The following is a 22,241-nucleotide window of genomic DNA, read 5'->3' as shown; positions in this document are numbered from 1 at the left end:
AAGAGGGTGGGGAGGGAGGAAGGTGAGCAGAAAATAAGAGAAGGAAAGAACGGAAGAGAACGAAAATACCAAGATCTGTGGATTAGGCAAATGCTGATGCATCAGAAACGGCAGGTGCTGTTTCAGAAACGATGTACAACACTATTTATCCTTGAGGACATTTTGCTAGACCTCACAGTTTCATAGGAACACTGCTTCCTCCACCTGGTGCACCGGGTGGATTAATGGACTACTCAGCCAGGGAGCTTTCTTAGCAATGTAAGTGCAAGGTTAGAAATAAGAGCCCAAGTGGCTATCACCAAGTGCAAACATGGCAACTGAGGAATATGGTGGCCATGTATTCCACTTCACAGAGACCAGCTGTCCTATCCAAGCCCTGATTAAAAATAAAGAACCATAGGAAGGGAGAGCAAGGGCCTTGAAATTGCCTGCCAATGGTTTAGCTCTTGGACAGCAGCATTCCCTACTATGGTATTTGTATTTTAAATTTTAGTAATTACTTATACATTTGCATCTATACATATTAGCACATGCAAATTTTATGGTAATCTGTGTTTTCTCTTTTTAGCCATGCATTTCCTCTCTTTTCTTTGGCACAGCACACATGGTGGGGATGGACAAATCAATTTCAGTTCCTTACCTTTCCAATCTAAAATGCACCTCATGATTTATATATATTTGTTTGCAACTGTGCCAAATAAATAAGGTTTTCCCAAGGATTTTACCTAACAAAATGCATTATTCGGTGCTATTTTTACTAATGCATGCTTCTTTTATGAACACATTACACAAATACACCTTTTATATGTATTTTATGGTTGGAGAATTGCACAGAAAATTATGAGAAGAACAATTTCTGAAGGATGGCTGTGTTTCAGTTTGTATACTTTTTTTGAGAAGGTTTAGGTTGGGTTCACATTAAAATGTAAATTAAATCAAATTTCTCCCCCATCCCTAATAAGTGGTCACCCTGTTGATAAGGCAAAGGATTTCTCACACTCTTTTCTTGATTCTTCCACAGAACATGTTGCACACAACATATGTATCACTCAAAGGATTTGTTGTTAAACATGACCACCATTGATGTTCACAATCCTGTTTTGCTTTAATTCAGAAACTTTGTTGCACAAACAATACAAAGCCTTTAACTTGTCTGTTTGGTATTCTGCTTGTTTGCAGTTCAATAACTCTCTTGAAAACTGATATACCAGAATGAGATTTTGTACATACATTTAAGGACAGTTCAGCATTTCAACTCTGAATATCAGTTCTACTTCTCCCCTTTTTCAGTCACCTTAGATTTCTGTTCTGACAGGTATCATAATGCAACCTTTCAAATACTGGAATGAAAGTTGGCATTCATCTTCAGGACATCACATTCATATTTGATCTTCTTTTCCCTCATCACAATGTAATACATCCCTTGAAAATTGAGATATTGGAATGATTTTTCCCCTCCATATTTCTCTGAAGTTAGAATATACTTTCAGTTGCCATATTAATTTGTGGTGGCAGTTGGAAGACGGAAGTCAGATTGTAATGCAATATCTGAAATGAAGAATCTTGAATACTGTGATTTACCCACTCTAGTTTTGTAACTATTTTAAGTACTATTTTAATAGCACCATATCAGAACTGCATGATTTCTGCAAAGAGGCAAGTGCATACATGCCTATATGTCACACCATCTACAAATCCGCGTGTTATTTTATGCAAGTAATCAGACTTATGTACACTTAAAGGGGGGCTAGCTCAGTGAAAAAGCACCAGCTTCGTGTGCAAAAGTTCTTAAACCCAAAACAGCTACATGATAACTGAGCACATTTCGGGGGGAAAGGGGGGTGGTGAACTTTGGGGTAGTGAGATGGAATGGAGTACCCTGGAAAGGGCATGGCTAGCTGATAGGGAGCCCTGAATGGTACCACTCCACACTGCAGCACTTTGTCACAGATAGTACTTGTTGAATATATCTCAATTTTCTCACAAACTCTCACCCCATCACAAAAAGTGGTGTGGGAGAGACATATTTTCCTGACAACTTCAACATATCTGGAAATGTTGCATCTTTACTCCAGCTGCGGTCAAGCCATCTCACACTTCATCATTCAATGCACAATCACTGAAAGTCCTCTCTAAACACCGTCATCCTATTATCTGCCTGTTCATTCGTCTTGTTTCCAAGTTATTCCAGATGTGTCCACTGCTTTGTCTGAGCATTGCTTCTGTTATCCACGTTAGCTTCTTGCTTCCACTGCTAATTGGACCACTTATCATCATTTCCCTAACCTCGAGTGCTCCGGCCTGCTTCTCTCTCTACTCTGCTCCCCTCAACTCTTTTTACCAAAATGCCGTACAAAACAAAACAAAAGCAAGTGAGCAGCAATGAACAGCAGTCACTATTTGCCTGCTACTCTGGCCTTGTGCATTATCATATCTTAATGCTGCCCAACCGATGGTTTCTGGACTCATCATGAACCTTGCTTGATATTCCAGTCCAAAAGCTCTCATACTCTACTCTGACATCCCTACCTCACACCAAATCAACAAGGCTACAGTCAGGTGTTCATTCATTCCCTTTCCATACATAGTCAGGGTCGTGTTTTAAAACCAACACTAGATGACACCCAGTGTACTGGAAGAAGCAAATATCACCAGTGTCGAAGGAATGATTCTTCAACATCAACTTTGTTGGGCTGGTCATGTTGTGCAGATGCCTGATTATTGTCTTCCTAAACAACTACTCTATTCCCAACTTAAGAATGGAAAGCGTAATGCTGGTGGTCAACAAGAGGTTCAAAGATTCTCTTAAGGCAAATGTAAAAAAAATGTAGTATAAACACCGACAACTGGGAAACACTTGCCTGCGAGCGCTCCAATTGGAGAACAACCTTTACCAAAGGTGTTGTGGGCTTTGAAGACGCTCAAACTCAGGACAAAAGGGAGAAATGTGCTAAGAGGAAGGCACGCTTGGCAAACACTCACCGTGATCAACTCCCGCCTGACCGGAAACCTATGTCCCCACTGTGGAAGGACGTGTGGATCCAGAATTGGCCTCCACAGTCACTTATGGACTCACTGTTAAGATCATGTTCATGGAAGACAATCTTACTTGGCTACGAGTGATCCCCAAAGAAGACGACACCCATAAGCAAGTGCTGAAAAGGGTGTGAGAAAAAGGCCCTGTCTGGGGGGAGGCGTGATCATATGTATTTTAATTGTCTGATTTTATGTTAATGTGTTATACATTTGATGTGAGCCACTGTGAGCCCGGTTTTGGCCGGGGAGGGTGGGATATAAATAAAAATTATTATTATTATTATTATTATTATTATTAAGAAAGGAACAGATTCCTTTGGAATTCGGACGGGCAGCAGATTCCTAAGCAGAAGCTGGACCCCACTTGCATTCACACAGTGGGCCATACTCCATAGAAAGCGCGTCCAGAGGAGGTTTGTGCCTCCAACTTGTCCCAGAGCCATTTCTCTCTCCCGCCTCCAATGATGACTGACTTTTTGCCACCAGTCCAAATTCCAAGGAACTCCTCACAACAACCTCGGCAAGCTTTTGTGAACGTGAGCCCAGCTCTCCTCAAGTCTCTCACAGCGCGCCACATACTGACTCGCCTGTCCCGCTCTGTGCCCCTTTCCTCACGTTCCGCCGCTCCAGACCCGCGTCGCTTGGGGGGCGAGTCGAGAGAGAGGCAGCGAGCCCGCCCTCAGCCCGTGCCTGCGTGAGGGGAAGCGGTTGTGGGCGGAGGAGGGAGGCAGCAAGGCGGTCGGGCCAGAGAGAGGCCTGCCCAGCAGTGTCTCGCCGCCCCAATGGGCGGCCGCGCCGGCGAGAGTAGCAGCGGCAGCAGCGTCGGCGGCGTCTCGCGCAGCCTCCTCAAGATGGCCGCCTCTCCTGAGCGACCTGCGGAGGCGGCGTCGGCTGCTGTGGGCTTGGCGTTACGGAGGCACCGCTGAGGAGGGTGGCAGCCGGCTGGCGCCGTTCCCCCTGCGGCGGCGGCGGCGGCCCCGGGCAGACGTTGCGAGCTGCAGCACCATGCGGCGGGGCTAGAGCCGGAGGCTCCCACCGCGAGCAAGGATGTTAGCTGAGGTAAGAGAGCCTCAGGCGAGACGGACCGGGCAGCGGCGGAGGAGAAGAAAAAGGGGCCCGGAGGCTGCAGGCCGCTCGCCCTGCGCGGCGCTCCGAGGGGTCCTGCCTCCGTGACAGCGGCCAGCCGCCGGCGAGAAACTCCTCGGGCCCCGTTTCCACGGCGGCGAGGGCCGTTGGGTCCCTGGATAGTTGTTGTTTTTCCCCCCGCGGGCCCCTGTGGGTGCTGCTGCCGCCCCTCAGCAAACCGGCCGAGGGTGGCTTTGGGTCGTTTCATAAGGACGTCGGTGTGGTGAAGCTGAATGCCCGGCTGCTCCCGGTAGGCCTCCTTCGGGAGGCGTTGGCCTCCGGATGCAGGTCCGCACCTGGATTTCCTTCTCCATCCCTTCTCGGGGTCTCCCCTCCCTCGGTTAACTGACGAGCACCGGGGCAGCTTTATTACCCCGAGCCGAGAGCGAGGCGGCCACCAGCTCGGCACTTTCCTTATCTCCCTCAGTTTCACTCATGTGACCCTGCAGCATATCTCGTAAAGGGAAAGCGAAGCGAGTTGTTGATAGTATTGTTCTTGGCGGTGGTAATGTTACGGAACTTTCTCAGTGTAAAAGAAGCAACCCCGAATTATTTTATTTTTTTGAGGGTGGTTTTGGGGGGGGTGATGGGACAGGAACTCAAGTCTTGTTTTCTCAGGACTCCCTGCTGCTTAGACTTAATGGCTTAAACTTTTTAGGGTACTGTAATTAGAATTGTGGTTTGTGAGTGTTGCCTCCTGTGCTCATCTTTTGGTGGAGTGGGTAGGACTTGGGGCCCTTACAAATGTGTTGCTGGAAAAGCATTTCATGTGTTTTGTCCTCTCTGTGTTTTTAAATGTTGTCTGGTTTTTATTTGTTTTTTATTTTAGTCAAGCTGCTCTGAGACTTTTTATTGGGGGGGAGGAATAAAAATGACTTCCTGTACTAAGTAAATAATAGCAGCAGCAACTTGATTGAATGCTAGTGTTATGCTTTTGGTATAAAGTGTGCTAGCTGTGTTCTTCCAGGTTAAGGAGCAAACACTCTTTTAGTGCAGACCTATGTACCATATAGTGACTCAGAAGTAAGTCCTATTGTGTTCAGTGGGACTATTCCCAGGTAGGTGTGCATAGGATTGCCACCTTGCTATGTTTTCTGCAAAAGTCTCAGCAAGCTTTTAAGTTACACAGAAGTGCTCAAAGCTGCTAATTCTTTGCTGTTGTATTTTTCTGGATACTTAAGTGGTCAAGCTGCTGGTGGTTAATGGGTCAAAGGTATTGTTGAATAATACATTGAATACCTTGTGATAACTCAAGTCGCTCACCAGTGCCATGACCCTAAAGGTATTGGCTTGGACCATACTGAACATATGAAGCTCCTTCATACTCTGAGACCATTAGTATTGCCTATTCCTAAGTGGGACCAGCTTTGTGGAGTCCAGGACAGTGGGTTTTCTCAACCCTGCTCCCCTAAATTCTTTTAATTGATAAGTGCAACTGGGGTTCCTGGTTGCAAAGCAATTGATGTGCTCTTGTCATTAAATTCTGCAAAAGAAATGATTAATAAGATACCTTACTGCTGCTTTCATGTCATTTCAAACTGTAATGTATGAATCTGAGGACTATGTACAGTATATGAATTCAGTAACTATACGTGACAATGAAATAACATGGTTACTGCTGCCGGCATTAGACATTTCCATGTAATTTGGAAGCTTGCATGCTTTTTCACCAACAGAAATGATGACATAAGAAGAAACTGCTGCATCAGGTCAGTGGCCCATCTTGTCCTGCATCCTGTTCTCACATTAGCAGCCAGATGCCTGCGAGAAGCCAGCAAACAGGACATGAGAGCAACAGTAGTCATTGCAGTTCCCAGCAACTGGTATTCAGAGGCATAATGCCTCTGACAGTGTAGATGCAAACATATTATTCTCTGAAGTGGTGTAGAAAAAAATTATTAGCAGATAGTAACAGATAGTATTTATGTAGTGCTTTGAGTGCTCTAAAGTGCTTCATATATATGCCTTGATAATGCTTGCAATAGCCCTGTATGGAAATTCACTCTTATTATTTCCACATTGCATATTGGCTGAGGCTAATATATAATGATTCGCCTAAGGCTGCACCTAATCATTGTGAGGCAGATGCATACTTGTTAACTATGCAGTAAAATATGGTTTTTATTTACATTTCCTGTTCATCCTGTGATCAGCTGTTTAAAAGTTCACTTGACCTGATAGCATTTATTGTGACTATTGAAGAAGTACTGTTTTGAGAAGTTCTTTTCTCAGGATTTATGTACATTGTTGGTACGTGTCAGACAGGAACTTTCTATTTTGATCTGTCTCTTTCATTTTGTTCAGATATGTACATTCCAGAATGAAAGGTGCAGGGTGGTGCTAGTGGATTTCTATCAGCATAAGAGCTGGAGACGGAGATGCCTTGCACAGTGAGCACTTGACTAATACTGCTATCTATGTAAAATGAAAGGAACTTAAAAGCAGCACTGGCACCCAACCTCTATATCAGCCTTGCAACTCATTTTGATTAAAAGATCTAGCTTGGGGGAAATCAGAAAAGTGTGAGCATGAAGTATTACACATATGTCATCTTTAAATTGCTTACAGCACTGCCCTAAACATGTTTGTTTGAAAGTGTGTCCTGCTCTGTTCATTGAGGCTTAGTCCCTAATGTGTAGGACTACAGTCCTAAAATAGCTTTTGAGTATCAATACTTGTTTAATAAGTATTGTAACACAGTTTTACTGGTGCTTTCATTGGATAGTAGTTGTGCATGTTTGACTGAACATATTCAGTCAGTCCTAGGTTTCCTTGCTGATATTTTAGTACTAATCCCCCCATGCTTTTTTATAGAAATTTCCCCCTCCCTGCTATTTTTTTAAAAGTTCATAACATTGGAGAGAACCAAATAGATTGCCTAGTTCTACCTTGAGTGGAATATCTTATACCTGAAATGCCTGCAATGGAAGCCTGTGCAACTTAAAATTAAACAAAGAAACACACTCAGCAAATTTCCAGGAAAAGGGGATCACCAGTACCAACATTTCTTATAGTTACAAAGTTTCCCTCCCTGAACTCACTCTTAACTTACAAGTGGTATGCTATCCACACTGGCAAAGTTCACAACTTCTAGTTGATTAATGAAACACAAATATTCATCATTCTCAAATATAAGATTGATATTTGTCTACTAGGCATTTGTTTTGCTAATATTTGTAGGGGGTCTATAGTGGGAGGGGAGGATTGCAAAGCAATGCATGTGTTCGTGAAGATTCCATGGTGGAGTTACAACCGTTTCCTATGCCTTTGCCAGCTCACTGCAGCCGGGGCAGGAGAGGGTGGACATCTTTCACCTGCTCTGGTTTTCTTCTCCCACCACCAAAAAACTTGTTACTATTGATTGTCAGCTCCAGAATTTGTATAGCTGTGGGATCCTTATGTGGTGTGTGAGGAAAGATTGAGGGCACAAGGAGAAGGAGATGACAGAGGACAAGTTGGTTGGACAGTGTTCTCGAAGCTACTAAAATGAGTTTGATCAAACTGCAGGAGGCAGTGGAAGACAGGAGTGCTTGGTGTGCTCTGGTCCATAGGGTCATGAAGAGTTGGACACGACTAAACAACTGAACAACAATAAGGGTCTTGGAGCTCACTGCTCTCTTGTTGTAGTTTGCTCTTTTGAATCAAAAGGTTATCTATGAGATGTGGGCATTCACACCTGTATTATAAGAAATACAACGTTTGATGACCCAGTCTTTTCTAAGGCTGATGGGCTGCCCATTAATCATGTTACTATAACTTTGGTCACACTTCTTTGAAGTCTCTCAGCCTCATTCACCTCACAGAGTTTTTGTTGTGGGGGTGGAAGGGAAAGGAGAATGTTAGCTGCTTTGAGACTCCTTAGGGTAATGATAAAGCAGGATATCAAATCCAAACTCCTCCTCCTCCTCCTCCTCTTCTTCTTCTAGATTTTCCGAGCTTAAAAGTGGAAAGAAGCAAAAACACAGTTAGAAACATCAGTCTGCTTATCACATGGTCCACAGCCTACACATTTTTGAGGTTCAGATTAATGACATAATAGAACTAAAATTAGGACATATTATTTCTGGGAATAGGAGAATTGCTGACTGTCTACATTTCTTGAGGGGAGCCAGACTCTACTTTTGAAAATAAGCTATAAATTGTTAAAATAACTTTATTAGATAAAGCTGAATAGTTCTATCATTCTATTGCTATCATTCACACCATGTTAATAGATATGAGTACCAATAACAATGATTGTTTTATCTCTACTAGAATTTATATATGCAAACTGCATCTTTGCAGTCTTGCTTGGGGTAGGACAAACTATGATGAATAAATCAAAGCAATTACATGCACACATCCTGCCTATATCAGTCATAAAATTAAGTTGGTAAAAAAGTACAAAAGTCAGAAATGGCTAGTTTTAAATAACTAAAGCTATTGGGTTATATTCAACATTAGTCATACCCTGAATGGCTCCATTGACGTTAGTCTGTTGACTTCAGTATGTCTACTGACTTACTAAGTATCACCCACTATAATGGGTAGGAAATTGGATTTTGCCAGCAGGCTGTGTTGTTACCTCCCTCACTATTTCTGCAATCAACTGATGCCACAATGACACTGAAATCAAAATTTGTAGATAAAGGCACAGTGAGGATACGTGAAGGCCCATGCTTGGAGTTTTGCAAGCCCTGATAATTTGCTGATAGTTGGAGTTTACAAAACCATGGTCACAGTGCTTAGCAGATCCCACAGTCAACTGATCAGAACTTTATGGACTGCTATGTACTAGGTTTCACAACACCAGGATCCGGTTTTTTGGATAGATGTTTGGATGCTAGAAGTGCTCTAGACAGGGTGTGTAATAGTCAAAGAAAGGGTACTATATAGTTTCCAGGTGATACATACAATTTCCTCCTTACTTCCAAGTGTACCTCGCCCAGAGGCAGCTGTAGGGGAGCATGACTGGTGTGATTGCATCAGGCAAGGAGCTTCTGTTCTGGGGTGCTGGAATAGTCACCACCACTTTTACGCCAATGAAAGGTGAGAGACAGGAGGGTGGGGGCAGGGCTGGCTTTTGACATCTCACAGGGCGCCGCTGAAATTTGAGATGCTGAGGTCCACCACTGCCTTGGCTCTATGCTTATGGTTATTGATTTCCCAGCCATCCATGCTTGATTTCCCAGCCATCCAAGCATTAATTTATGCTTACCATCTAAACTTGTGCAAATTTGAACTGGCACAATGTATTTAAATAACACATTTTCCCTAATGCAGAATATGGGAGTTTCTCAGTATTTTTGTACCATCAGCTGTAGCTTTTATTTTATTTTATCCTACCTAGTGCAAATATTTTTTGAAGAGCATATTTTTTCCTTTGTTGAAGAACTTATCTAAGTAGTAGTTCTGATGTTTATATATCCACAGAGATAGACAATTGTGTCTAACACTGATTTTAAATAAAACAATTACAATTTTGCAGACTAAAGAAAATTCTAGTATATTTATAAAGTATAAGCGAAAAGTTCAAACACTATAGGCCTTTCTCATTATGTGATTTATAACTGCATAGACAAGCACAATTGTGAAACACCATAACTGAGTCATACTTCTATTATAGATTTTAAGAGCTGACTGTGAAAACAAGCTGGGTGACACCTTGTTATTTGCTCTCCAGGCCTTTGCATTAGGACCACATTGTCATCCTGCTTGTTACGTCAAGCAGAGGATACAATATGAGATAATATGTGATCATGCACACAGAAAACTTTGGCATTTGGTATTTAGCAACCCTCTTCCAAGTGCCCACTGAGTGGTTGGCCTATAAGGGCAAAGAGGACAGTACTCTGCCACTCTTGCAACCCAGAGCCAGAGGCACTCTTCTTTAACCTTTTCCCCATGTTATGTCTACTTGCTTGGAGTCTGCATCACAACTGCCTGGGTATATACCCCCATAACCCTCCAGAAAAAGAAAGACAAACACCAAAGTCCCTCCCACATGTTGTGGGATTATTTAAGTTCATGCAGTCAGCTGATGTGGCTAAGGGGCTGGTGGCCATCACATCCGACCATGTGCCTTCAAGGCATATTAAATCTAGCGGGGAGCGGGTGTTGACTGGTTGGGTTCAGAGTGTGGTGAATATTTCATTGCGTAAGGCAGTGGTTCCTGTAATGATGCAATCACTCTTAAAGAAACTAGTCCTGGACACCTTGGACTGGAAAAACTATCAACCAGTTGCACTTTTGGGGGCAGATGGTGGAAAGAGTAGTGGCATGGGAACCATAAGCATCATTGGATGGCACAAGTAAACATGCATTGGATTGGACTTGGTGTGGTAAAATAAATTCGTTTCTGAAGGTAATATTTTCTGACTTCTCTGTAGGAATAATATGGTAGCACTATATGTAATTATTTATTATAATGTGATTTCTAACACAAACATATGCATTTCCCTCAAAGAAACTCCCTTGTGAGTTCATTTAGACTTGCAGTCATTGGAGTACATGTACAAGTGCTTTGCCTACCTTCAGCCCTGCCTATTCCTAGCCCTGGCTCTGCCTGCTGTTAACTGCCCTTCCCACTGTTCAACCTACCCCAGTGGACACCAGCTTGCATTGGTCATGGCTGGTTGCAGTTGCACACAGAATTCCATGCACACTATGCCACTGGTGCTGCCTGTACTCTGGTAGCAGTTGCTCACTAGCAGCATAACCCATGACTACCACACCCAGGAAGAAAAAGTTCCTGACTTCACACTTCTGCTGCTGCAAATGCTTGGCTGAAAATATCTAATCTTAGAATGCATGGGTTACTCTTTGGGCTTTTGAGCACAGGGGCATTGGCCCTTCTTTGTAAAACTGATGGCTTGACACAGGAACTTGAGTGGTGATATATAAGTCGTTAGGATTGTGTGTAGCTGCTGCTATGACCAAGTAAGCATATAATTGCAAAGCATGCAGTATTGCAGGCAAATATGCAGATACTTAGAATTAGGGCATTAAGTGGTAAAAACTTCTTGATATCAATCTTAGTTGCTAGTTATAAGCCACTTATAATTTTACTATTCTCGTGTAGGCTGCCACTGGATTTGAAGTATTGTCACGTGCATTGTTAATAGTCTTAAAGTATCATCATGTGTAATGTCATGTGCATTGTTGAAAGGTACTATACTGCAGCCTTGTAAATAAGCTCGGAATAATTACTAGACTGCAGTCCCTTTTCTTACTAGTTTGCTAAGAAATTAGCAGCCTGCTTTTCCATGCTGGCCCTTAAGGAGGTTAAGCCTCTTAGCAGGCAAATAAAAAGCCTTATAACAAGTGGGCTAGTGGAGGAGGGATGAGTGATCTGCGAGTCTGCTTCGGACTGTAAAAGAGTAGACTTCCATTCTTCAGGTGGTACAGAGACAAAGTGGGCTGCTGGAGGAGGGATGGGGCCCTTCCATGAAACCTTCTCACTGTCTGACATGTACCAAAAATGTACATCAATCCTGAGAAAAGAACTTCTCAAAACAGTATTTCCTCAATAGTCACAATACATTATTAAATGCTATCAGGTCAAGTGAACTTTTAAACAGCTGATCACAAGATGACCAGGTAATTCTGTACAATGCACATGCACGGAAGTGGCGAAATGCGACCCGCAGATGCGCTGTCGCATCTTACGTTCTATTCAGGATGCGAATGGGGCTCTGGAACGGATCCCGTTCTCATCCTGAGGAACCCCTGTATATTGAACCTGTTTGTATATTACTGCAGGTACATCATGGGAGTAAGTAACCTATATTGCTGAAATTATTTCTAAATAATAGAGTATCATGATAACACTAATCACCCATGGGTTTAATACCTAGTAACCAGTTTGAGGTCCTGTATTTCTTACTTGCCTAGTAGGAGTTGTTTCAACATTAGCTTTATGTTGCTATTTCACTTGTCTATGATAGCAACAGCACTATTTCATCTAATGGTATAGTATTAAAATAATAGAAGGTTGATGTCACAAGGTAAATGCCATAATAGACAACATAAATGGTAATGTAGTGTTTAGATGAAGGTCAGTATCATTTGGAGCAATATAATGCTTTGTTATACATAGCACTGTTCACTCATGTCTTTCTGTTAATTGCTTAAATTTAGTTTGACTCAGATGTCTATATTTGGAAGACAACAGGTTTGAAGTTTAATTAATTCTATGTTGTGGGCATAGGTGGAATTAGATCATAACTGAAAAGCAGCTACATAGAAACAATATAAGGTTTTGTAATCTTGAGCTCTCCTTTATCCCAGACATCAAGGGTGAGCTTAGCTGACATGCTAAAAGTGCAGTTCTCAGTATGTGCTTTCCAAAGTAGTTGTTGGTGAGTTCAGTGGTACTGCCAAATAAGTAGGACCTATGCACAGGTTTGTAGTCTAAACCTAGAATCTTAAGCACACATTTAGTTTTGGAACTTGAATCTCTTTGCTTGATGTATTTTGGAGTTGGAATGTAGAATTTCCATGACCCTTGATTTGGAAGTAACTATGGGATACAGTTGGCTGAATCCCTGTTTTTGAATCTGAGGTATGTTGCATGTGTCATAATTCATTGTCTCCCCTTGCTCAGATCACAGGAAGTGGAATTTATGAATTGAGCTTTAATATGTACTTTACTATGTATGCATATGATTTAAATTGCTTTCTTCCTGACAGTGTGCAGAAAATCTTAGCCACCTATAAATACCCACCCTAATTCCTAATTTGCTAATGCAGATTGTTTTCTTATGGAAGAGAAAAGGTAGTATTGTGGCAGCACCACAGCTAGCACCCTCAATTAAAACACAGTGATTCTGTAAAATCTGTAGGAAAAAACCCAAAGGAAGCAGCCTTCCTCAAGCTGGTGTCCTCCAGATGTTGTTGGACTTCAACTCCTATCAGTTGCAGTTAGCAGGTGCAACAGTCAGGGAAGCAGCTTGGGAAGGCTGCCTTCAGGGATAGGGAATTCCTCAGAGCAGCCCAGGACAGATTCTGCATTCTGTCAACACTGAGCATGCTTAATCTCTATTGGGAGAAGAATTCACCCCAAGAGGAATTCATCATATTAGAGAGAGAGAGAATCAAATTGAATCGAATCATAGAGTTGGAAGGGACCACGAGGATTTTTTGCCCAACAACTCTTATTGATCCTCTCCTCGCCCTTCTGGTCTAGACTGGTGTTATACCAGATAGCCAGATAGATACAGCTGGGTCACAGTAGGGCAGTTCATCAATTTAGGTCTTGGTAATTTATTCCAGGTCAGTCTGCAGTCATAGGAACATAGGCTTATGCTAAGTCTCACTACTGGTCCATCTAGCTTAATGTTGTCTACCCTGCGAAGCAGTGACTTTCATAGTCCTACCTGGAGATGTTTAAAAGACATTTGGGTTCAGGTATCAATAAACCTGGTTGACATAATCACCCAGTGATCCCAGGGATGGATTATTTATTAGATTTCTAGATTTCCCTTCCTCCCAAGGGAGCCCAGGGCAATGTACAATAAAACAGGGGGTGGGGAATAAGTATACCAAATAAAACCTAGCAATAACCAATATACTGTAACATCAGCAAAACTCAGAACCATTAAACACAACATACCACTATCTTCAGCTGTATTAAAGCAAACTAACCTCAGTTTGTAAAAGTCTGCATAAACAAAAATATATTCAACTGGCATCTAAACATGCAAAACAAAGATGATGGGGGGGGGCAGCCTGGTCACGGAAGCAGATGCTACTTCTGCCATCCCTTTTCTTAATTTGTCCAGAGTTTCCCAATACCATACTGTGAAATACCTCCTATTCACTACCAGTAAACACACCCTAGTCTCAGTTTCAGCTCATGCAGGCACATAATACTAAATATGCAATTAACAAAAAAAGCTATAATGCAGTGAATCACATTGGTACATATAAATAATGCAAATAGAATTATTAAATTGTGTCATATGAGCAAGGTACTTAAAGTGCTCAGCATCAATACAGTGGTATCTCTGGTTACGAACGGGATCTGTTCCGGAGGCCCAGCTGCATCCCAAAAACTTCGTAACTGCAGGTACCCTTCTGTGCACACACACAGCACAATTCAGCGCTTCTGCACACATGTGCAGAAGGCTTCTGTGCATGTGCGCAGTGAAACCGGGAAGTATACACTTCCGGGTTTGCCGCATTCGCAACCCGAAGTTTACGTATCCAAAGGGATATGTAAGCAGAGGTATGACTATATATGCAAAACAATAGTAATAGTTGCAGAAAACAGTTTTAATAACCAAAATAATAAATAGTGTAGTAAACTTTTAAATAGTGTAATAAACTTTTGAGCTAGTAAAAACATTTATACCTTCAAAAGTGTACTATACCTATAATCAGTGCTTTTTTTCCTAAAAAATAATGTTTATGGGTACTCTCATTTTCCTACTCATGTTGAAATGTTGTTGTTGTTTAGTCGTTTAGTCGTGTCCGACTCTTCGTGACCCCATGGACCAGAGCACACCAGGCACTTCTGTCCTCCACTGCCTCCTGCAGTTTGGTCAAACTCAAGCTGGTAGCTTCGAGAACACCATCCAGCCACCTCGTCCTCTGTTGTCCCCTTCTTCTTGTGCCCTCCATCTTTCCCAACATCAGGGTCTTTTCTAGGGAGTCTTCTCTTCTCATGAGGTGGCCAAAGTATTGGAGCCTCAGCTTCAGGATCTGTCCTTCCAGTGAGCACCCAGGGCTGATTTCCTTAAGAATGGAGAGGTTTGATCTTCTTGCAGTCCATGGGACTCTCAAGAGTCTCCTCCAGCACCATAATTCAAAAGCATCAATTCTTTGGCGATCAGCCTTCTTTATGGTCCAGCTCTCACTTCCATACATCACTACTGGGAAAACCATAGCTTTTACTATACGGACCTTTGTTAGCAAGGTGATGTCTCTACTTTTTAAGATGTTGAAATACTGTCCCTCAATGAGGCCAAACTTAGATTCACAAAACGTTTAGGGGTCTGCATCGCCCCAGAAAAAAGCACTGCCTATAGTACACAACTGCAGTTTATAATTCATCTTAAATATTTTGTGAATATCTTAATTTATGTCTCACATAAGTTCAACCCTGCCACTCACCAGAAAGAACTGAAGTATGTTCACTTGCACTATCATTGAATGAAGCACTATATAGTTCTCCGAGTCCCACTATGAGCTACTCTAGTAAACCATCCACCAGCTTGTGGAGAATAGGGGGTGTGCCCTGTCCCAATGATATCCCCCAAATGACTCCGTAAAGGGTTAACTCCCTTTGCTGTTTCCTCAACAGGTTCAGCCCACAAGTTGCCTCCCACAGCCAGATCAGTTTTAGTGAGCTCCACCTGGAAGGTGTTTGGTTTTAGCTTCTAATCAGTCCCAGTCTGGCTGCACTTCATGTCAGTTTGCTGATGAAACAGCAGCAGTTGGTGGAAAAAGCAGGTGGGCTGCATGTTACGGCAGTGTTGTTCTTTCTCTCTTGTCACTGACTCACTGATACTGTTGGAGTTCTTCTGTTCTCATCTTGGTCAGCATTGAACAAGACAGTTAAAACACATTATTTATACATTCAAAGAAACGTTTTTAAACATAGTTAACATGAAGTGAAGATGTTAGACTTCATGAAGCCATTATTTTTATTTTTATAGAATATCTTGTACTTTTGCAAAACCTAACCCAGGGTACCACCTTCATGTATTGTTTCCAATAATGTAACACATGTTTACTAGAAGTAAGTCCTAGTGTTCAAGTGTTTATACAATGATTGCAGCCTAATTAATATACATCAGACTAGGTTGTCAGTCGAAATGCTATTGTCCTCTTGTTATTTCACAAAGAGCAGAATTGGTGGAACCCCTAATCATCACACCAAAATTGAAAATATTTTTCTTTTAATTATTTATCTTTGTTTTAATGTAAATGTCAAACAGAAAATTCAATACTACAATTCAGCCTGAAGGAAAAATAATTTGAGCAAATAACTGAAAATTCAGCTTTTATTTGAACACTATGCTTAATCAGAATTTCATAGAATTTTAAAATCAAGTAATTACTATGTTAAGGAAGTTTGAATGCAAAGAAATAAAACAAGACCTTTATATAATTACAGCATATGAAGTTAACCAGTAATTAAAAGCAAGACATGGTTGTAAAAATAGATGATAATTAGTAATGAATAAATCATCACTATTTCACAGGCTGGTCCTTGGTGTATGGTAATTTTTTTCAGCAACTCAGCAATGAAATACATTACCATCCTTTTTTAAAACAACTATGGGGTCTTCCTCGTCTATGCCCATTGCTCTGAACTATATCATACTACTGTAATCTGATGTGCTGTTTTCCATCCTGGTTCTAAACACAGTTCTTGAAAATCCATTGTGTTCAGCAGGACTTAGTCTGTAAAACTTCGATCAGGATTTTGAGTTAAAATATCTCAGCATGTACTGTGGAGGGGAATTCACAAGTAGGTATGTACTAACAAATTTCCATTCATGGATTTCTATTGGATCCAGATAGTTTTGCTTACTTGTTCATAGAATGAGAAGAGGCACCTTAATGCAGTCCAGCATAGTCCTCTTCCCCACCTTCAAACACAATTTGTCGACTGCCCTTTCTTTTTTCTCCCTGATGTTTCTTATCTTCTCCAAACTGCTGCATGTATTGAGAGGAAACTCTTCCTTTCTCAGTCCCTCTGGTAAGTGTACAGAGGTGGAAAATCCTGCTGTTCATTCTGTTCTTCAAACTGTACTTGGGAACTGCTGAAGGACTTTGCAAGAAGACCAGGGGCTTTCCCCCTTGGTGAGTGAGATTGTTTGTGGATGCCACTTTGCATGATACAGTATTGGAAGCAACATGACATGAACTACTTGCCGTGGTAATATATTTACCCCTGCGTGTGCACGCACGCACGCACGCACGCACGCACATTCAATCAATCTATGTTTTAAGATTCCTTAAAGGCTTGTCAGGTGTCCCTCAATGGGAGAATAATAATGACAGACAAGCTTTTCTGAAGTACAGTTGCAGAAGGAGTGCTGGGTATGCAATAAAATACATTCATGTGAAGCTACAGGGAAAACATGGCCACTACTCTAAATAAGCTGATTATGCTGTAGGATCCTCTGCCACGTGCAATGCTGACAGTGTCTGACATTCATGGCTTATTTGGCAGTCAGTGTTCAGTGTTCCTTGAAGGTGAAAGATTTCAAAGCCACTATTATTTCTTCCTCTTATTTTAATAGATCATAATCGTCCTTGACCTGAACTGTTTACATTGTAACAATGAGATTCTTACAGGAACAGAACAAGGCAATTCCAATTGTCATAATAAACAATGAACTTGTTGCCTGCCAGCCCATAATCACCAGTTCTTAGTTAGAGAAGTGAGAGATTATGAAGACAGCTGAATAATGAAGTACTTTTTAATGATGCACCTGTTTAATGCTAGGAAAATGGCAATATTGTGGAATTTCTTTTTAAGGTTGTTATAAAAAGGTATGTTAGCAGTCTAATAGAAGAAATGCAGGGAACTTGGCAGATAGGACTCAATGCAACCAAAAAGTAAGCACATTTGAATTCCCGTAATTCAGTGGGAGATTTTAAGCCAATTGATAGTATGTTGAAATCAATGGGAATTAAAAGTGCTTTTATTTGTTTGAATCATGCCCTTGGTTTTTAATGTATTTCCTTATCTTGGCTACGGACAGGAGGAGGAAAAGAGAAAGATGAATATTTATCTCTAGCTCTACTGGCCTTATTTGCGAATTCTCTAGGGATTAAAGTTCTATTACAGGGCTTTAAGAGTCAAATACATTTATGCAGTACTGGTGATCCTTGAAATATGCAGGCATGTGCCTTAGTGTCTGTGTTTATTATAAGTTCAAAAGTTGTTCATAATTTTAGCACATCTCTTGAGACATATAACTCATTGTACATGTCACAACCAGTTTTGTCATATATATTTGCACCTTCAGATGTTTTAAATATCTCCTGATACTGTTCCCATGTCAGCAGGAAAGAGTACAACCCAACATGCAAGTTGTTAAAATTAATCAGCCATGCTGTTTTCTGTGAAAGACAGATTTAAAAATAGAATGCAAGATTAGTATTCTGGATCTCTCAATCTTTTGGGGAGGAGGTGGATCTATGGAGATGTCCAATTCTAACAAAAGGTTTTTTCCCCCAAATGAACTGCTTCTGTGGGAATTTTCTAGAAGCATTTCTGTGTCGAAGAATGCTATGTTGTAAGAAGCCACCTTAAACCATTAATCTGGATATGTTTGACTCGGTGACTTACAAGCACTTCAGTAATTCTTGAGATGGAAGGAGAATGAGATAGAAACTTTTTCTGATAAAAAGTTTAATTGGAATGCAGGTTATGTGCAAAAGTCAATGGTCAACATTGTTACCATGGTTTTGGGAATAAGATGTTTGTGTTCTGTGCCTACAAGTTTAAGAAAACACTGGTTCCTTCTTCAGCCAGCTAGTAAAAAGTAATCTATTTGGGCCCACGTCATACCTGCATAGTATACTCTGTGGGAAGGTGAGAAGAATCTACCAGGAAACAAAATTATTTTTCTGCAGCTGCAGGGCATAAAACAAAGTGACATGTTACTGAGAGGCATACATCACTTTTAATGCCAGTTTTTGGAAATGGCAGATGGGGAGAGTGCCTTTGTGCTCAAGTTCTGCTTGCAGGCCTCCTATGGGCATCTGGTTGGCCACTGTGAGAACAGGGATGCTGGACTAGGAAGAGCCATTGGCCAGATCCAACAGGGCTATTCTTTTTATGTTCAGTTCTAGACCAACATTGAAAAATGTCCTGTTTTCTGAGTATTTTACTCTTGCTGGAGTCCCAGCTTGTTCAAGATCCATCTGTCATTTCCAGCCTTGGACAAAATGTGTTAGCATTTCCCCAAAATATCCCTTAGTTCCCTATAGTGTACTATCTCCCGTTTATTGTTGATAAACAGATTTTACTTCCCTCTGAGAATAATCAATTTAAATGGTAAACCATACATGGATTCCAAAGTACTCCTTCACTTGTTGCCTTTTCTTTTTGAATAAAGGGAAGATAACAAAGATAACCTATAACAAAGAATAAGATCTTAAAATTGAATAGGCTAGTTCCTCATTAAGATTTTTTGTTTTAGTACTGTTTCCAAATTACTTTATGAATGATTATGAAACATGGGGTTTTAAAATATGTTTTTGGAGTTGCTTGCAATCTAGATGGAGAAAGTTGAGCACTTATAAAGTGTATATTGTAGTTTGGACTGTGGAAATGAGGTGCATTTTGTCTCCAGATGTTATTCCAGGATCTTTGGTCAAAGGGAGGAAGTGTTCTCTTGCTCCCTGTCCCCAGCAGACTAAGAGGTAATGATAGCAAATATTGTTATAATATTAAGAGGAACTGATTGATTGCCACAGTTAAGTTCCCATTATCTTATGTATAAACTTGAAGAAGTTAGTGGTTTAGCAACTGATTTTACTTGATTATGTGTTTTAGTAAAGAATGAAAGATACCCAACTCTCCCAAGTGGTCTGCAGAAAGAGCCATTGTTATGACCACCCATTTCTTCTGCTTCTAGTCTAGAATTATGAGGGGTCAGCTAGTGGTCATGGGCCTAGATTAGCTCTGATCTCTACAGTAGGCTGTTGGTAAATATTGCTCCTACAGTAGTCTTCTCTACCAGAATGAAGAAAAGCTTGCAAGATTTAGAACAAATTGCTTCTAGAGTCAATACAAATGAATTTAACAAACAGGATTGTTAATGTCCAGGCTCCCACCCTCAGACGAAAGATGCTTGGCTAAGCAAATCCCAAAAGCTTTATTGATAACATCAGCAAACAGTATCACCACCAAGTACAGGATATACAGCGCAACAGTTCTTAAGCAAAGTTCTAAGCAAAGGCATTGTCCCAACACTTGACATGCCCCTCCTGCTCTGCTTTTAAAGAGCAAGGCCTGTCTTTTACCAGTTTAGGGCCGCAGCTAGATTAATAATAATAATAATAATAATAATAATAATAATAATAATTTTTATTTATACCCCACCCTCCCCAGCCAAGGCCGGGCTCAAGGCTAACAAGCAATAATAAAAATAAGTTGAATGAATACAATTTAAAAACAAAATTAAAATACAACATTAAAATATTGAAACATTAAAATATTAAAATGTAGCCTCATCGCAGGAGGAGAAAGGTAAAGAAAAAAGAAAGAGGGGAAGGGAATCAAATTGGCTCCAAACCAAAGGCCAGGCGGAACAACTCTGTCTTACAGGCCATGCGGAAAGAAATCAGATCCTGCAGGGCCCTGGTCTCATGAGGCAGAGCGTTCCACCAGGCCGGAGCCAGAATTGAAAAGGTCCTGGCTCTGGTTGAAGCCAATCTAACTTCCTTAGGGCCCGGGACCACTAGGGTGTTGCTATTTATGGACCTTGAGGCTCTCCGTGGGGCATACCGGGAGAGGAGGTCCCGTAGGTATGAGGGTCCTAGGCCGTGAAGGGCTTTAAAGGTCAAAACCAGCACCTTAAACCTGACCCTGTACTCCACCGGGAGCCAGTGCAGCTGGAAAAGCACTGGGTGAATATGCTTCCATGGCAGATGGGGAGCCTCGCTGCAGCATTCTGCACCCGCTGGAGTTTCTGGGACAGCTTCAAGGGCAGCCCTGCATAGAGCGAATTACAGTGATCAAGCCTGGAGGTGACCGTTGCATGGATCACTGTGGCCAGGTCGGGGCGGGAAAGGTAAGGGACCAGCCTATGTGATCAGAGATTGCCTGGCCACAGTTATCCATGCTCTGATAACTTGCAGGTTAGACCAGTATAATGTTCTAAACCTGAGGCTACTTTTGAATACTGTTTGGAAACTACAGTTTGTTCATAAAAAAAAGCTGTCACATTATTAACGGGGATTGGGGATTATGATTGCATTATGCTTTGCTATACTGAATGCACTGACTCTCACTTTATTATTCTTTTAGCACCAGGAAAAGTAATTTTCATTTTCCTGAGCTTTTAAGCGGCACTTTTAATGATGTTGCTTTTATAATGTTATGGCTTTTAGCTGATTTTAACTTTCAGGAGGTTTTATAAACTGTCCTGGGATTATAGCTGAATGGTGATATTATAGCTATATATCTATATCTATGAATGAACCATTTGTAAGCTCCAGTAATTTCAACAGGAGAGTTCAGCATGTTTTTCAGTGTAGATATAAGGTACTTAACTTTGGTAGCATTGTGACGTGTGTTTTGAAACCACACTTTTAGTAATGTGACACTAGTAAAACTCAAAATAGAAATAATCTACTTAACCAATAAACTGCACCTGAGTGATCTTTATCTCTTGGCTTGGAAATGAAAAGGATTAGTCTAAGTTCAAATGTTCTCTGTTGTGGTCTTCGCAAGAGTATGTACGCACTAACCTTTTCTCTTTGCTTTTTCTGTGGTCCAATTTGATTTATGGCTATGTGGTAAGATCTGGTATAGCAGGGATGACAGATGCTGCTGTGTTTATGTTGTGCATTCAGTCTAGTGACCAGACCTTCAGGATTGTCTCAGTGCCTGAAGCTAATGTGTGCATATTGGGAGCAGAAGTACATATCGTGCTATGTTGCTTTTGTTTCACTGTACTATTTCAGCTAAGATGGTAGAATTAGTGCTTGACTGTTTCTTTCTCATATATATCTCCTGAGCATGGGGAGCAAAATCATAGTCAGAATATATCTTCTCCTTCATATGCTGTGTGCAGTGAAAATGCATTTGCGTACTGTAGCCTGAAATAACTGAATCCAGACCCTGAGGCTCTATATTTGAGGGAAAGAGGCTAGGGCCTAGGCTATCCTATGAGGTTGGGATCATCACCCTTTGATAAGCAATGCTGTCTTTCTTACATAATGAAGCAATTTAGGCAACGGGTAGTGAGTTCCACAAGTTGACAGTGTCCCTGGAAAAATGAAAAGCAGCAGTAGCCTGGGCACCTAGTGGTTGAAATAAAGTCAATCATGAGGAAGACAATTCTGCTGTAGATATCTCCCACCCCCATTTATGTGTTACTAAAACTATATAGAACATCTTTCCTCTT

General features: G+C 41.3%; 2 protein-coding genes across 8 annotated transcripts in view; one reads left to right on the top strand and one right to left on the bottom strand.

Annotated features, from left to right (window-relative positions):
* Positions 1-3,706, bottom strand: part of HDAC9 (histone deacetylase 9) — a 472,213-nt gene extending 468,507 nt beyond the window's left edge. For 3 of the 4 annotated variants that reach the window (XM_053359133.1, XM_053359143.1, XM_053359140.1), the window contains exon 1: positions 3,510-3,595. The gene's annotated coding sequence lies outside the window, so the exon portion shown is untranslated. Of the gene's footprint in view, positions 1-3,509; positions 3,596-3,615 lie in introns of those variants that run through there. The other variant, XM_053359136.1, reaches the window with a different exon arrangement.
* A 274-nt stretch (positions 3,707-3,980) lies between these two features.
* Positions 3,981-22,241, top strand: part of SNX13 (sorting nexin 13) — a 65,137-nt gene continuing 46,876 nt past the window's right edge. For 3 of the 4 annotated variants that reach the window (XM_053359146.1, XM_053359147.1, XM_053359144.1), the window contains exon 1: positions 3,981-4,095. In XM_053359146.1, coding sequence (XP_053215121.1) covers positions 4,084-4,095 — 12 coding nt within the window. In that variant the 5' untranslated portion in view covers positions 3,981-4,083. Of the gene's footprint in view, positions 4,096-4,359; positions 4,450-22,241 lie in introns of those variants that run through there. The other variant, XM_053359145.1, reaches the window with a different exon arrangement.

Source organism: Podarcis raffonei, chromosome 12, assembly GCF_027172205.1.
Source record: "Podarcis raffonei isolate rPodRaf1 chromosome 12, rPodRaf1.pri, whole genome shotgun sequence".
NCBI lineage: Eukaryota > Metazoa > Chordata > Lepidosauria > Squamata > Lacertidae > Podarcis > Podarcis raffonei.
Note: the sequence above shows the minus strand (reverse complement) of the source record. Positions and strands in the feature narration are given on the sequence as shown.